Here is a 17,471-nt window from a genome sequence, read left to right on the forward strand (position 1 = left end):
GGGTTGTCATGCTTTGAAACTAGCTTTTGTTGGTTTGGTTTTGACCTACTGCCTAGCAGTTTGGGCTCAACTGAATTTTACAAGTGATAGTTATCTATGATGACCTTTTTAACTACTAATGAAAGTGAGTCCTATGTTAGAGGGATGCTCTGCCGAGGTGCTTTTTTGTTGAGAGGTTTTCTAGTACTTTGGATTTTCTCATGAACACTCTTTTTTATATATATATATACATTTTATTGTGGAATATTGGGGGACAGTGTGTTTCTCCAGGGCCCATCAGCTCCAAGTGGTTGTCCTTCAATCTAGATGTGGAGGGCGCAGCTCAGCTCCAAGTCCAATCTCCATTTTCAATCTTTAGTTGCAGGGGGCGCAGCCCACCATCCCATGCGGGAATTGAACCGCCAACCTTGTTGTTGAGAACTCGCGCTTTAACCAGCTGAGCCGTCTGGCTGCCCCTCTGGAAAGTCTGTGGCAGCTCCTTGTGTTCAATCTAGTTGTGAAGAGTGCAGCTCACTAGCCCATGTGGGAATCGAACCGGCAGCCCTGTTGTTCAGAGCTTGTGCTCTAACCAACTGAACCATCTGGCCACCATGAACACCCTTTTTAAAAGAATGTTTCCTTTGTGGAAACACTGGCTGTCCTCACTGAGGAGGTCATCGAATTGTATCACAGGTGGACTCATGGAAGAAGGCAACTCATGGTATCTTCAGGGTGATAATTGAGAGCCAGGTTCCTGTGAAGCCATGCCTGGGAATCATGGGGCACTAATTAGCCCCTGCAGAGTTTGTTGTTATCTTTTGTCTTACACAGACCGGTCTCAGAGCCTTTGACAGGTCTGACTCCCGGCAAGGATGGTCCCAAGGCAGTTTATTTAAAAGTGAAGGCAGCAGCTTACATCCTAATTTGTTTCTTTGACTGAACGATGAAGAGTTCACAGAAGCCCAACAAACAGGGCAAACTTTTCATCCAACTACTTTTTAAAACATATTCGACTTTGAACAGTAAACTGACAGGAATAACCACAAGAAAAAATGTTTTCCATGCTTTTCTAGAGTTCGGTCCAGCAATGTGTAATGTTAACTTTAAGCCCAGTGAGGTTTTTATCCGTGGCACAAAGCATGTTGTGCACTGTTTAAGGTTGCATGTCTCAGACCAAGAAGCACGAGGGATTTGGTAATGTTTCACCATGGATCTGGGCAACCTTGGCCTCTAAAAAAGAAACTTCTAGTAAACTTATTTCCTTTTTCTTCATTGCTCTGCTCCTTTCCTCTTAAGAATAGCAATATTTGTGTTCCAGTTCTAGAGATGTTGCTACTTCTTGTCAGGGAATTATCAGTTAATTTATAGAGAAAGCTACATAGGAGACAAGAAGCCCTTCTGGTCAGGAGAGACTTTCTGAATCAGCAAACAAACATGAAAAGAACTCTTTTTTAAAAAAAACAAAAACTCTTAACTATCTCCTGAGCCTTATTGTTCTTCAGTCACAGCCAGATAACTTGAAAAAGAGTGAGTTATTCTTAGGGATGTGAACTGGGCCTAATTTTTAGACCTAATACTCCACTTTTGACTTGTTCCCCAAAGTCTTCCTGCAAATCCAGCAGTAATAAAGGTCTACTGGAGATGCAAGCCTTCCCGTCTTCTTGACTACCTTTCGTAGAGTTCTCTAAGAGATGTTGTCTAGTCAAGGTGGTTGGTGGTGCTTCCTCAAACTCTTTCTGCGACTAGAAAACAAAGTTTCTGGGAAACGTTTATTTTTATTTCAAGGCCTAGTTGAAATGCTACCTTCTCCATGAAGCCTTCCCTAACTCTCGTTTTTCCATGCTCCAAGCTGCAAGTAATCTCTCCTGCCCTGCGGCTACACTTTAGCTATCCCCCCCCCCTTGTCTTGCAGGAGCTTCCCTTGTTTTTCTCTCTCCCTGCTATTTATGGGTAAGTCCTATTTCCCTGTCAGACTTGCAGAGCCTTGGGCTAAGCCCTCTGGTCGTTTTTGTACTTCCTCCATGCTCTGTGCCCAGTGGAGAGTCTGTATATTTGGGAGTAGGTAAGTAAAACAGCCCCTTGGATGTTTGATTAAACAGCACCCTTCTCTTTTGTTCATGATATTGTCTCCACCTACTTCTCTGTCCCTTTGTAAATTAATATGTTACCACAGCCAAATCCTAATGCTTGCAAAATACCTCTCGTTGTTTCCATCTTTGTTTCTCCATCTTCTACTTTGTACTCCTGTGTATTGTTGCATACTCTCTACACTGGGGGGTGCAGTGGCTGGTGGGTGCAGTGGCTGGTGGGTGCAGTGGCTGGTGGGTGCAGTGGCTGATGGGTGCAGTGGCTGATGGGTGCAGTGGCTGGTGGGTGCAGTGGCTGGTGGGTGCAGTGGCTGGTGGGTGCAGTGGCTGATGGGTGCAGTATTGAGCTAGGAGTTGACAGATAAAAAGCCTACTTACAGATGTGACTTTGGGCAAGCGATGTGGTCCCTTCCTGCCTGCATCATTTAAATGGAGATGTGACAAAGTGTCTCCTCGATTTAAGTCACTAAAATTATTATGAAGCCGCATGTGGCGTGTTTACATACTGCTAGAAGTGTGGGGATCTTCGGTGTTTCCCTTGATTGCAGTTAAGACAGTAAGGTGTACATTTTGTCATGGTTGTCATGGTTGGACTGGTGACCCTTAAAATTCCATGAAGTTAAACTCCTTTTAATATGCAGATGGGTGTGCTATGGCTTTTCTGGGTTCTCAATTCTATTCCATTGGTCTATGTGTCTGTTTTTCTGTATGGCTTTAAGCTAAGGGAAGAGGAAAGAGAGTGGGGTTGAGGAAAGATGTCTATGGTGGTTGGAGTTTTGGGAAGCTGTGAACTTTTATTTTTAAAAACACACTCCCCAGTTATAAAGGCAGGAACATCAGGATGAAAAAAGACAGAGTGTACTGCTGAAAAATTCTTGGCTAAGAACGCTGTGGCCTGGCCCTCAGGGAGTGTTGGTCTGAGGTGCAGGGAAGCATAATGCGGGAGGCTAGGAGACTAGCAATTCAGGTATGGGGAGGTCACTGCCTTCCATACCTTCCCCCCACCACACACACACGTTTTCTTCATTATCTAGCCACATAATCGTGGAATGGGTTTTTCTTTTCTATGACAATGTAAAACTCCCTCCCCCAACACAAAATAAAAATAGGGTTTGAGTGTTATCTTGTGGACAGACTTACCACTGCCCTATCAAGGTTATCTGAGCCCTTACCTTTCCTCCACTCTTACCAGGCCCACCGCCACCATTACTGCCCCAGCTGCATCATTTCATTAGTGCTCTGAAGAAGAAAGAAAGTTTGAATTTCTAGGGATACCAGTAGGGTTGATGAGGGAGAGACTGAGTTGGCCAATACTGGGCTTGAAACCTTAATCGTAGTAATAACATGTGCTTGTGCCTGAGACTGGCCCCTTTGTGTAATTTATACCCCCAAGTTGCTTTACACTGTAAGGAAGTTTAGTTAGGTATGCAAGCTGTACAACACAACTGCCACCAGAAATGAAGAGGAAGGAGTAAGAGACCAGGGCGACAGCTGGATCTTTGAGAGGCGCTCCTCTTTAGTACACTTGGGGGATGAGAGCAAGACACGAATCCTGGGACAGCCCAGATTCCACCAAGGAGCTTCTGTGAAGAATGGCACCACATACAGGATTGGAGGAAGTCTGCGAACTGCTCCGAGTCATGGGCAGGCAGATAGAAGGAGCCTGGAGATACTCGTATTCCAACCCCAGAGGAAGCCTGGAGACCCTACAGGAGAAGCACTTTTCCCAGGGCCCCAGAGTTGTGGTGGCCCTGAGATGAACATGCCAGAACCCAGGTCTCTGGACTCCCATTCAGAAGCCAGAAAGAATCACATTCAAGTTGTATGATAGTTCAGATTCATGCCATTCATTAGCTGTGTGGCATGGGCACGTTTCCTCCTTTATTACAAACTATGCTATTTCTCTGATCTACTAGTAGTTTCTCATTTGTGAATCTATGCTGTTTCATGCACACATTCATTAAGTTTATGAAGGTTCTCTTATTAAAAAGTTCCCTATATAACATGTTCCTGTATTAACGCTCCACTTATATGCCTCATACCTTTCCATTTCCCTTCTCATAGGTTTTTCACTTTAAGAAGTTTTTCATAGTTTTCTTTAACAAAAAATGAACACTTATATGGGACTGTATACAAGAAAAAGTACTATTACAAGACAATATATGTTAAAATATAAGACATGAAAAATAGGACTAACAGGCAAGTATTTGTATCTTCATTGTTCAGACTTGTGGTATATTACCATAATAGCTATTGAAGCCCATTTCAAGGTAAACCATAACAGGAAGTAAGTAATTTCCTTTTATTCACTAAAAAATAAAGGGGTGTATTACTTTGCTGACATACATGAAAGAACATTATAACTTGTAGTACCCATGAATTGACGTCAGCTTCCTAAATTTAAAATGCTGACTGAACGTGTGTGTATGTGAGGGGGTGGAACACCAAAAAAATGTTACTTCCGCCTGCTTTGTTTATCACAAAGAATAAATAATAACATTTGGCTCTCTAGTGAATTCAAGGCTATAATCCACCCAGGAGGCTTCCCTGTTGTTTTGGAAACCACTTGAACTTGGTTCACTTAGTCCCATCTTATATCTGCAGAACAGTTTGAGTGATTCCCTGCTTATAATCACTCCAAAATAGCCTTTCATCGCTTCCTGTTTTAGCTCTAATTCATGGATCAGAGTGCCCCAAATTCTTTTTCTTTAAGTTTTTTATTAAAGTATAGTTGGCATTATAATATTGTATTAGTTTTAGGTGTACAACATAGTGACATTTATGTACCTTACAATGTGATCACCACAGTAAGTCTATTAACTGTTTATCACTGTGGAAGTTATTACGATATTGATTCTATTTCCTGTGTTGTACATTGCATCCCTGTGGCTTATTTATTTGTACCTTTTATTCCCCTTCATTTTTTCACCCATTCCCCTACCTCCCTCACCTTTGGCAACCATTAGTTTGTTCTCTGTATCTATGAGTCTGTTTCTCTTTTGTTTTTTTTTGTTTTGTTTTGTTTTTTGTTTTGATTCCACAGATAAGTGAGATCATATGGTATTTGTCTTTCTCTGTCTGACTTCTACCCTAAATTCTTGCCTATACTTTTAAGATTTTATGTGAACCCACCTCAGACACTGATTACTCTCTAATTTTTATTTATAAAATAATTGACTCTCTTAATAGTTTGCCCTTGAACTTGTGTCCACAGTTCATTGACATCTTTTTTGAGCACTTGCTACGTGCTGATTGGAGGTGCTGGGGATTCAGGAATGAAGAGTCACACTCTGCCTTTTTGACCTTCACATTTTAGAGACTCAGCGAGAGGTGGCAGACAGTAGGTAGCTAAGAATGGAACTAATGTGGTTTTTTTATATTTCCCCTCTAACCTCTCATTTCACTGCGGAAAGAGCTCTGCTATGGGTGAGTGGGCCCTAACTCCAGCCCTGCTACTAAGTAATGGTTAAGCAAATTGCTTAGAGTCTTATTCAGTATTTTGTAGGTTGACAGCAGAAGAGTTTTTGTGTGCACACAGGTGTGTGCCTCCAGATAGCATAATATATAACAATTACTATTACTGGTGGCGGTAAGCTATCTTGCTGAGATCATTGATCTCCATCAGAATTTGGAAAAGAGCTTATTTACTTGTTTTGGCTCATAATTGAAGATGTAGTCTTGCACATCCTATGAGGCAGCTCCCCAGTGGAAATGCCAAGAAGTTTTGGAGTGGTGTGGGTGATGGAATATTGCTTTGCTGAAATTGGAGAACCGGAATTTGTGTACCTTGTCTGTGGTGGGTCCTGATCCAGAAGTCAGGGGTCACTTCTTTTAGGAATGTTGGACCACAGAGAGTCCTAGGGCAAATCCTCAACTGCCCAACTGGTCTTCAGTTAATAGCTGGCAGGAGGACCACATCTTAAACTGATCCTTCTGATCTCTTCTGGTACAGTAGAGGTGGTGGGAAAAATAATGCTAAATAAGATGGCTGAAGAAAATAAAACACTAATTCAGAAAGACATATATGTACCCTTATGTTCATTGTAGCATTATTTACCACAGCCAAGGCATGGAAGCAAACTAAGTATCCATTGACAGGTGAATGGATAAAGATGATGTGAGATCTGTCTGTCTGTCTATCTATCTATCTATCTATCTATCTATCTATCTATCTATCTATCTATCTATCTATCTATAATGGAATATTACTCAGCCATAAAAAGGAAGGAACTCTTGCGATTTCCGACAACATGGGTGGACCTTGAGGGTAGTATTATACTAAGTATAATAAGTCAAATAGAGAAAGACAAATACTTAAGATTTCACTTAGACAGGGAATCTGAATGAACAAAGAAAATATAACAAAAACTCATAGATACAGTGGACAGATTCGTGGTTATTACCAAAAGGGGAGGGGCTGGGGGAGTGCGAAATGGGTGAAGGGGATGGATCAATTGTATGGTGATGGGTGGTGACTAGACTTACAGTGGTAAACACTATGTAGTGTATACAAATATCTATAATGTTGAATACCTGGAATCTATGTAATCTGTATACCAATTTTACAATAATAATAATAATAATAATAATAATAATAATAAATGCCTGCTTGTTGTGCCAGGCAGAAAGCTGTGTTTTAACACGTACTGTTGTTGTATTTCACGCTCAGCTAGTAATTATATAATATGCGTATTTGAACCCATATTTGTATGATTCCCATAACCTTTGCTATTCCCATAATCACGAATTCTTTTTTATTATTAATTTATGAAACTGTACTTCCCCCCAACCCCTTAACAATCCGGAATTCTCTGTGAAGCTTTGAATGTCCATTTACTTATGAAAATGGGTCTTGTTTGGATACTTTGTTCGGGGTTTTATATTTTAATGGTTTTGGGGGTTAATGACTTGTATGGTGCCCAAGCCAGTAAGTATTGGAGAGCATCTGTTGACTTAGTAATAAATTTCGAACTTGTTTAGAATTCTGCTTATGTGTTAAATTTGAGTTTCTCCAGTGAGTCTTTTTTTGTAGCTTAGATGATTTATATCTTTCTGGGGAATCATTTACAGTGTTTTTTCTTTTAAACAAGTGGTCTTCATAAAGACTAGGGCAGATGGATATATATCACACTCAAACATCTGGACCAGACAGGGCAGTTCTGTTTGATGTTTGTTGTAGAAATGGCACCATCAAATACTAACAACTGTTTTATTCTGATCTTAACATCATGTTTAAAACATTCCTTTCTCTTTTCTTCTTTTCAACTCAGTATCATTGAACCGACTGGCAGAGACAGGAGAAGTAGATGTCCACGCCCACAGACCCTGGCGCCATGCCCCACCCAGGGCCTTCACCAGGTCCCGGACCCTCTCCTGGACCAATTCTCGGACCTAGTCCAGGACCTGGACCATCCCCAGGTTCCGTCCACAGTATGATGGGGCCAAGCCCTGGACCTCCAAGTGTCTCGCATCCTATGCCTACAATGGGATCTGCCGACTTCCCACAGGAAGGCATGCATCAAATGCATAAGGTAAGAGTTTGTTCTCCTGTTTAGTCTTGTCTTGTGAGTCGTGGATGGCTCATATCCCTGATAACCCCTGCCCCTCTGTTTTCTACTCTTTTTAACGAGAGAAGCTAGGTCTTTTGTCTTATCTTGAATATTATTAAAAACATACATTCTGAGGCTCTTTTATTGTTACAGATGTATTAGTCAGGAAGAGCAGATCTTGGCCTTTTAAAAATACTGGATAGAATATGCAGTTCAGTTAAATTCTGTGGTTTGTGGGTTGCAGGTATTTTGGCTTGGTGAGTAAGTATGTAAGTGCGTGTCTTGATTATTTTTTTTTCCAGACTATATGTGTTAAATAACTTAACATCATCCATGAATGAACATAACTGAAAATTGTTCTTCACTAAAAGTGTTGGTATTTATTTAAAAAATCAGATCCCAGAGAGTAAGAGAAAAATGAGTCCTTTCCTAAAGATTTGAAATAATTTTTTAGGGGACCCCTAAAATACACTTTGCTTTCTCCCTGGGAAGTGGCTTTATTCTGGTTTTGGAAGAGAGGTCTGATTTAGCAGAGCTCAGGTCCAGTTGTTTGTTTCTGGACTAAGGTTATAATCCTCTATTTATGAGACTTGGATTGTTGCTGTGGGGATGATCACATTGCTACGAGTTTAGCATCGCGCCTTCTCAGGAGATGCGGAGAAGAGAGAACAGCCTTTTGAGAAAGGAAACAAGAACCTCTGTGACGATTTGCTCTGAAAGTTAGCAAAAGCCAAAGAAATCCTGTGAGGCTGTTGCCTATTACCTGAAGGTAGTGCCTGATGAGGCAGAGGTTTTACATCCCTTTTGGACAACGTCACAGGTGCGTAGGGTGACCGGATCTCTCTTGATGTTGGCAAGCCGTGGAAGAGACTGGTTTAAAACACAAAGATTACTGCCAAAAAGAGCAAGTCTTTCCTCTAATTGTGTAGGACTGTAGGTCAATTTTAAGGTAAGGCACTATAGTTCAGAAGAGAACATCGTCTTTTTTACAAATTTCGTTATTTGATGATTTTCAAATCAGGAAAGTGATATATGCTTATTTTGAAAAGTAAAACCATGCTGAGATAAATAAAGGGAACGGTTAATCCTGGCTTCACCCCAGGTAACAGCTCATTGTACATGCTTTTCATACCTTACTTAACTCCATGTTTAGTAAAAATACTATGTAAGCACAGGGATATATATACAGGTGTGATTTTTAAATAACTGCTACCATAATAGAATCATATTGTCACTATTAATTACTCCGAAACGTCCTCTATTCATTTACAAATATATCCTGGATTTCCCTATAATACCCCCAAGTTTTCTCCCTCTTTTTCAGCTTGTCAAGTATCTGAAGAAATAAAGCTGCTTGTTTTCCATGTCATATTTTTTAGCAGATATATTGAACATACAGACATACTGAAGTCATTAAATTGTCTTGTGCTCATATTATATTAATTTGGGAACTACATTATAGATCTGATCTGTCACTTATAAACCTTAGTCCAGGTTGAATAATTTCAGAAGAGGTTAAGGATGTCTCACCTCCAAAATTAAAGATACAATTTGAAGGAAATGCTCAGTTAACCTTTATTATTGTTTGAGCATTTAAAAGTTAAATGTATGAGCGAGTGTTGGGTTAGCACTACATTTTTTGCACTGGATTATTTTTATTGATAATTATCTCTTCTGATCCCTTCTGTTTTGTTACCAATTTCTCATATTCTCTACCCCCATCAATGCTCTTATTTTGTTTTTTGTTTTGCTCTCATTCTGCCAGTTTTGTAATTTTTGACATCCTGCATTGTCTTAACCCCCAGCCCCTCAGATAATTCCCTGCGTGAGGACGTGGTTAAGTGCTCAAGTTCACACCTGCTGACCAGATGCCTTCACTTTCTTAGATTCTTTTTATAGGCAGCTTTATTCCTCGTCTTTCTCCTCCTGCTCCCTCTGAGCTTCAGCTTTTTGCTTTTCAACGTTAACTGGAAATAAACAAGTGGCCTAAATACATCTGCTGTGCTGCTTTGATTTCATCTCTATTATTACTGTTTAACAGAATCAGAGACACTCTTTATACCAAATTCTTCCCATTTTTCTTTTGAACATCCTCTTTATGGTAAATTTTTCCTCTTTTCAAGCGTATGCTTTTGACTCTGCAGAAATGAACTTTCCTTTCTCCAAAAATGCTAACACTCATACTTTCTTGCTTGAAGTCATTTGGTTTCTATAAACTCCTGGAAATATTCCTTTCAGGCTGTTTTGAAAATTGCTATCCCAGTTTGGGGAGGAATAGATTTTTCTTTTTTCAAACACATGCTCCATTGCCCAATTCTGGATTGGATTAAGGTCAATTCAATAGCTATTTATTGTGTGTCTGTTAGGTACTAGGCCTCTAGTCCTGTTTCCAGACCCGGTGTTCTTAATTTTTTCCCACACTGGGCCTTTAACTTTTTTTGGTCTTCCTCTCGCTGTAGTATATACATCTAGTTCACACTTCTTCTCTCCAGTGTTCACCCCCATTCACTTCTCTACCATATCTGTTTGTCTTTTCCCAATTGCCATTGGAACTTTCTGGTTTCAACTTTTAAACTTTCCATGGTTCTTTCCGATGACCAAAAAATAGTCATTGCAGACATTTCAAACAGTCTTCCTTCAGACTTTGAACTAACTTCAACATACAGCAGATTTTAGGACTTACTGCAAAGGTTATGACAGCACAGTTTATATTTGTATACTTTGAGAACAGGCCTTTCTTTTTATTTTCAGGTTTTGACATTCCAAAAAAAAATTCTATTGTTTACAGCCTTAACTTCTGACTTACAGATAGTTTTGCTGATCCTATCAGTATAGTCTTTTATAATTTTTTCCCCACCTATAAAATATATGTCATGTATAATAATATATGTAATGTAGGTGTAAAAATATGTGACTGTCATATAGATGATTGTGCCTCAATTTTGAAGTCTTTGGTGAGGGCTCTTAAAACTCCAAGTAGAAATACTGTACCTTAAAGAAGTATGTGATTGATGTCTGTTAAATGTTTCAGCCCATTGATGGTATGCACGACAAGGGGATTGTAGAAGATATCCATTGTGGATCCATGAAAGGCACTGGAATGCGGCCACCTCACCCAGGAATGGGCCCTCCCCAGAGTCCAATGGATCAACACAGCCAAGGTCTGTAATGCGAAATACCGGATTTGGGCTCCATACCGTAGTCTCCATCTTTTGTATTGCTTATTTTAATTATGACTGCCAAAGAACATGTCTAAGGAAGATTGAATCCAGCAGGTTCCTTTTCCCTATACAAATGTCTCCCAGCCTCCACCAACACAACTTTATGATTTACAAAGTCCATTTCGTTAACAAAATCCAAGTACTTTTTATTAGCTTCCACGAGTCCGTGCACTCTGCAAAGTGCTTCGTGTACCTCATGCAGAATCGTCACCATGCTCTTGGATGGTAAATTATATTATCCCAGTTTTATAGTTGGGGAAGCTAATGCTCAGAGAATTTATCTTGTTTTCCTAAGTTGGCACAACCTGTAAGTGACAGGGCCAGGCGGAGAATCCTGGTCTGCCTCCCAACAACAGTGTAGATGTGAAGGTAAGACGAGCCACCTTTGTCCCCAATTGCATGCTAATACAGTGTCTGTGAGGTGGCTTTTTCTGGCAGTGGAATTACCCGTCTTTGCTGGCTGTATTAGTCCTCTAGGACTGCTGTAACCAATTACCACAAATCATAGGCTTAAAAGAGCAGAAAATTATTCTCTCACAGGTCTGGAGGCCAGAAGTCTGAAATCAAGGTATCAGCAGGGCCGTGCTCTCTGAAGGCTCCAGGGAAGAATTCTTTGACTCTTCCTAGCTCCTGGTGATTGCCAGCAATCCGAGGAATTCCTTGGCTTGTAGATCTATCACTCCTATCTCTGTCTTGGTCTCCACATGACATTTTTCCTGTGTGTCTGTGTTGTGTCCAGATTTCCCTGTTCTTACAAGGAAGTCAGTCATTGGATTAGGGCCTACCCTAATGCGCTATGACCTCACCTTAACTTGATTACATCTGTAAAGATCCTATTTCCACATAAGGTCACATTCACAGGTACTAGGGGTTAGGGTTTCAACATACTTTGTAGAGACACAATTCAACCTACAATAATGGCCAAATCATTATATGATATATTTCTCTTCTCCTTGGTGCCTTCATCCTTCACTGTTTGGGGCATATTAAGGGTATCTCAAAGTCTTTTGAATACAATGTAACTTGTTTTCAAAATGATTGTATGGTTATTTCAACATGCAAAGGCCAGGCGTTAACCTAGCACTAATTAACCCTAATATTTGGATATTCTAATTGAAAGTTTATGTATTGTTGTGTATACTCCTTTGTAATTTAAGGTATGAGGTTTTTTTTAATCCATGATCAGACATTCATCCATCTGTGAGAAGATTTTTGACTGAGGATTTAGAAAAATGTATTCAGTTAAAATATATATGTATGTATGTACATATATATGTATGTATATATATGTATATATGTATGTGTGTGTATATAGTGTATGTATACACACACACACACACACACACACACACACACACTGTCCCTGAAAATAAGACCTAGCCGAACAATCAGCCCTAATGCGTCTTTTGGAACAAAAATTAATATAGGATCCGGTCTTATATTATAGTAATATAAGACCGGGTCTTATATTAAGTTTTGCTCCAAAAGACGCATTAGAGCTGATTGTCTGGCTAGGTCTTATTTTTGGGGAAACACGGTATATATGCATGTCATGGAGGCATAGAAGTACGTCTTTACTAATGTTCAAACAGATTTTGAGTATCCCAGACTTGGATCTGAATTTTGATGACAGGTAGGTATAACTGTTGCAGATGACTCATAAAATCTTGGCCCTGTCAGAAAAGCAGCCTGAAATCTTGGAACTTTTGCAGTCTAGGAAGAAAAACTTTGACCCATTCAGTGTTAAGAATGAATTAAGACAACACTTCCAGGTTTATCATTTAAATTCTAAGGAGCCAGGTGTGTTCATGCAGTTAATATAGATCTCATTTTTAATACCTGGGAGGTGTAGGTAAGTTATATTAAGTGATTCTCAAAGCCACTTACTAGCTCTAGCTGCTCGTGGCTTTGTAGTACTTCTAATAGTGGGGCCATAGGAAAACTCCAAAACAAAACACGTTAAATGCATGAATTATAATTGAGCATTTTTACGTTTATGTATCTTCGAATTTCTTTCATTGCTTAGTTCCTTTCTTCATTTTAAGAATGATGATATTTCTTGGAATCTCCAACACTTGGCACAACGTCTAGTACATAGCTAGATAGACATTTAGTATAGATACTTAGGAAATTTTGTTCAATTAGGTCGAAAAACGAACTTATGCTTTCAAAAGTTAACAATTTTAAATAGCTCTTAATTTTTATATAATTTCAGTAAATTATAATTACTTTGAAATACAGAGGTCTGCATTAAATGGAATCAGAATTAGCATGTAATATTTTTCTCTAAAATGTCCAAGTGTGTTGTAGGCTGGGGAATAAGTTATTTAAAAGTGTATTTTTGACAAAGTAGTATTGATATAATGCAGTCGTATTCTATATAATTTAAAAAGAATTTAGACTCTGTAATAGTGTGTATCTTTAAAAACACTATTGTAAAAGCCATTTATAAACACAGGTACAGAGAGGTGTGGTATTGATCGGAAAGCTGCCAGCTTTAACTACCTAGCAACCTATTAGGTTATTTTAAGGTATTGGTTGAGAAGCAAAACCATTTCCTTCAACAAATACTGGACTGTGTACCTTATGGTCCCAATGATAACATTGTTTATTTTTAGTCTGTTCAGTAAAAAAAAAAACACCTCAGAAGGCAAGTTATGTAATATTTAATGTTTGTGTGTATGTATGAATGTGTGTGTGTATGTATGAAGAGAAAATTCATATAAAATTGGCAGTTGGTTCAAGATTATTAAAAGGAGAGAGGTGATTGCTTCTCTCTGAGGCCAGGTGAAAGTGGGGAGATAATAGCCCTTGAAGACTCGGGAAGGAAAACTGCCACTTTTTGACTATTTTTGAATGAGCAAATCAAACCAGATTTCAAAAAGAGCAGATTCTGCTTCAACCCTGTCACCCTTCAGACAAAAACGCATATCCACTCTCAGACAGTTCCTGTACTCTTTTCTCAACTAAAGATAATTACCAAAATATGTTCTGTTGTTTCATCATTTAGATTCTGTTTTTCCTGAAGTTTTATAGACTGCTATTCATTCAAAAAAAAAAAAAAAAACACACAAAAAACTCTCTAGCTGAGACACTGTCACATTTTTAATATCATACTGTGATAGAATAATTCTATTAACATCCCCTATAAATTCTAGAAAACAATTTTTCCCACCCTCAGTTTCTTATTACGTGTGACGTAAAAGTTTGTTTATTGATTAATTCTGGAAAACAATTTTTTTATTCCATTCTTTCTTAGTGAATGTGAGATAAAGTTAATTATTGTGTATAATGTAACTGTCTCACCTTCATAACTTTGCCTGGCCACGTAGTTCATAGTTTAGAAGAGTGATTTGATAAACAGTGTTATGTAGTTAAGTTTAGACTGGATTGTCTAACATGTTGGTTTATTATATTAGGCATCCTGTGATTTATCATGAGTAAGCTATAATTGATGACCTTCAGGTAGGAGAGACCAGAAGGCAAGAGACATGTGACCCATTTTAACACCTGGTTATATCTGTTCTACTATGAAAATGTCATTAGCTTTGGTAGGAAGTTTTTCTCCTTGTGATAGGTGCCAGGTTGGCCAAAAAGGTGGCAGGAAGTTGCTTTCATAATGAACAAACTGCCATTTTGCACCGACATTACAGTTAAAGGGCAAATGTAAGCCTCATTAAGAAGGAAAGGGAACAATGTTGAATGTTAATGATGATGTTAGGTGTATGTTATTGATATTCTCTTTATAAATAACAATATACTGGGATTAAATTTCTGCTAGTCCTGCAGACTGATTTCAGGGGTATTTTCTTGGCTAATTCACATGACTAATTGCTGCATGGTTTTGTGCTCCATTATGGAATAGAGATTTGGCGAAGAGAGTAGTTCTTCCATTTCTCTTCAGGACAGGATTTCTCTGAATGGGGTTCTACTTCTCACCAGCTGATAGAACAAAAACCTACTCTTATCTTAGGGGATCAATCTAAATTTGTTTCCCTTTCCAAATGGCAATTTGAGACAAAAGTAACAGTGTCCTTTATTTTCTGCAGTCTTGTGAATGGTGATGGTGAGTCGCCAGTCAGTGGTGGTTGCATAGTCTCAGGTCTCTGTTTCCACATAAATGCACAGAGCTGTTTCAGCTCAAACTTGACATAGGTTCAAATACACAGCAGATATCTAATAAACACCTGCATGACGACCTTTATGATAATTGTGATGCAAATACATTTATTAAAGGGCAAAGAGCTTTCATCTAATATTGCATATTGTGTCTGAGGACACCTTTGACTTCATTAATTAGCACTTAGTTTGAATTCAAGGCAACCTTTTGTATTGCAGTAGGACACTTTATTTTCTCCTTCATCTTGGATCTCCCTCCAACAACATTCAGTCATATGTTTTTCCAGGAATTCTTTGGCCAGGCTGTACAGTTCATCTTCTGAAATTAGTTCCTTGACATTTTTGTGCATTCTGACTTCTTTTCCCCAAGAAAAGTACTTTTAAATTTCCCCTTGAGATCTCTTATAGCCCAACAAATTACTCTCATTTTTATGTTATATCATAATGTTCTAGAAGATTTTTTAAACTTCTCAGTCTTTAACTTAAAACCAAAATTAATGTTGGTATTTTTATAAAACCAAGTTAATGGTAGACCATGGAGAGAATATACTCACTGGAATCAGATGAAGCTTGGTTTGAATCCGAGAGCTGCCAAGATCTAATGGCGTGACCTTGGGTGACTCACTTACTCTCTGACTCTCAATCTCCTCATTTTAAAAACATAAGGTGACCATATATATATATGTTCTGGGATGTTGAGGATTAAAGAAATAATGTATGCTCCATTCATATCTGTTTCATTCTCCTTACCATTTCTGTGCTCCCACCAGCCTGATAGCCACTGGCTAGGCCACCATCTTGCCTTCAGTCTGTTTATGTCCAACTTACCAACACATGGAAAGTCCCTGGGAACTAATTATCCTTAGAGTCATAGCCAGTGACATAAGCAGTGACTGATGGTCCCTAGAGTATACATACCCCAGCTTCGTCACCCCTTCCCTAGGATAATTTGGAGGCAAGTTACTTCTATCGCAAAGCTTCTGCATGAGATTAATCTTCAGGCGCCCACTGCAGCAGCTGGATTAATAACACACTCCTTATTGGCTGCCTTCCCTTCCTTGTATCACCTTTCCATCCCCTGCCAGTGTCCCTGCACCTTCCGTATAAATCACCTGCACTTAATCCTTCCATCAGGCTCTGTTTCCAGGGAGAGAACTCAACGAAGATACTGTGTACAGTGCCATGCATACTGCCTACAACACTGGAGACCCTCAATAACTGCAAGTTATTCATAATATGCATAGTAATAAACCAAATACTATTTGTTATCCCCATAAGAGACCCTTCATTTCACATTGTGATATAGTAGACACTTCAGGTTTTGTTCTGCAGGTTGGAGCTGCTTTTAATGTGTAATACTAACCCCTGGTGCCTTCCTTTTAGGTGTCCTAGTGTAACAGCCACTAACAATTTAGCTTCTAGGACTTATGTGGCTATTGAGCACTTGAAATGTGGCTAGTCTGAATTGAGATGTGCTGTAACTTAGCGTGAAAAATAAAGAATGTAAAAAATCTCTTTAATCATTTTTTATTTTCATTGATAATATTTTGGGTATTTTGATTTAAACGAAATATTAACATTAGTTTTGTCTGTTTCTTTTACTTTTTAATGTGGCTACTAGAAAATTTTAATTGTATATGTACATTTTAAAATTATATGTAATTAAATAATTATTACATTTTATATACTTTAAATTTCTATCAGACAGTGCTGTTGTAGAAAATTATCAAAACATTCAGGAATGCCTCTATTCCAGGGTCATCAGGGGCAGCCTGTGATCTCCTTTTGTGTTTTCTCGTAGGTTATATGTCACCGCACCCATCTCCCTTGGGAGCTGCAGAGCATATCTCCAGCCCTCTGTCGTCGGGAGGCGGCCCGACCCCGCCCCAGATGCCACCGAACCAACCAGGGCCCCTGATCCAGGGCGATCCACAGGCGATGAACCAGCCCAACAGAGGTCCCTCGCCTTTTAGTCCTGTCCAGCTGCATCAGCTGCGAGCTCAGATTTTAGCTTACAAAATGCTGGCCCGGGGCCAGCACCTCCCTGAAACACTGCAGCTTGCAGTCCAGGGGAAAAGGACGTTGCCTGGCATGCAGCAGCAGCAGCCACCGCCGCAACAGACACAACCGCAGCCCCAGCCGCCGCAGCCGCCGCAGACCCTTGGTAGCTTCAGCAGACCATCTGGTAGGTTAATATGCAACCAGATGAGTAATGTGATGGTCCAACTTGGATGAGAAAGACTGCTCACTGCGCAGAAGCATGGGGTTGGTATAAGCCCAGGGCTGACTTGGCCTTTTGTTGTACCTCGCTGGCTCCCTTATCTGCCTTCACTCAATTGGCCGAGATTCTTAGTCTTTTTTGCTACAGAATCCTGGAGCAGTGCTTCTTAACCTTTGGGGACTCTGGTGCGTGCTGCAGACCTAGGTAAAAAGCACTATCCCCCATGATTTTGCATTCCCTTTCAAGAGTTTCAAGCCCATCCACACACCCCCTGCAACCCAGCACATTCCATCGC

General features: G+C 39.6%; 1 protein-coding gene across 9 annotated transcripts in view; it reads left to right on the top strand.

Moving 5' to 3' along the window:
• SMARCA2 (SWI/SNF related BAF chromatin remodeling complex subunit ATPase 2) overlaps positions 1-17,471 on the top strand; it is a 163,819-nt gene that overhangs the window by 7,437 nt on the left and 138,911 nt on the right. For all 9 annotated transcript variants that reach the window (XM_074330501.2, XM_074330508.2, XM_074330503.2 and 6 more), the window contains exons 2-4: positions 7,337-7,597; positions 10,647-10,776; positions 16,757-17,140. In XM_074330501.2, coding sequence (XP_074186602.1) covers positions 7,373-7,597; positions 10,647-10,776; positions 16,757-17,140 — 739 coding nt within the window. In that variant the 5' untranslated portion in view covers positions 7,337-7,372. The remainder of the gene's footprint in view (positions 1-7,336; positions 7,598-10,646; positions 10,777-16,756; positions 17,141-17,471) is intronic.

This window comes from Rhinolophus sinicus, chromosome 16, assembly GCF_057876585.1.
Source record: "Rhinolophus sinicus isolate RSI-liver-muscle chromosome 16, RSI-T2T, whole genome shotgun sequence".
NCBI lineage: Eukaryota > Metazoa > Chordata > Mammalia > Chiroptera > Rhinolophidae > Rhinolophus > Rhinolophus sinicus.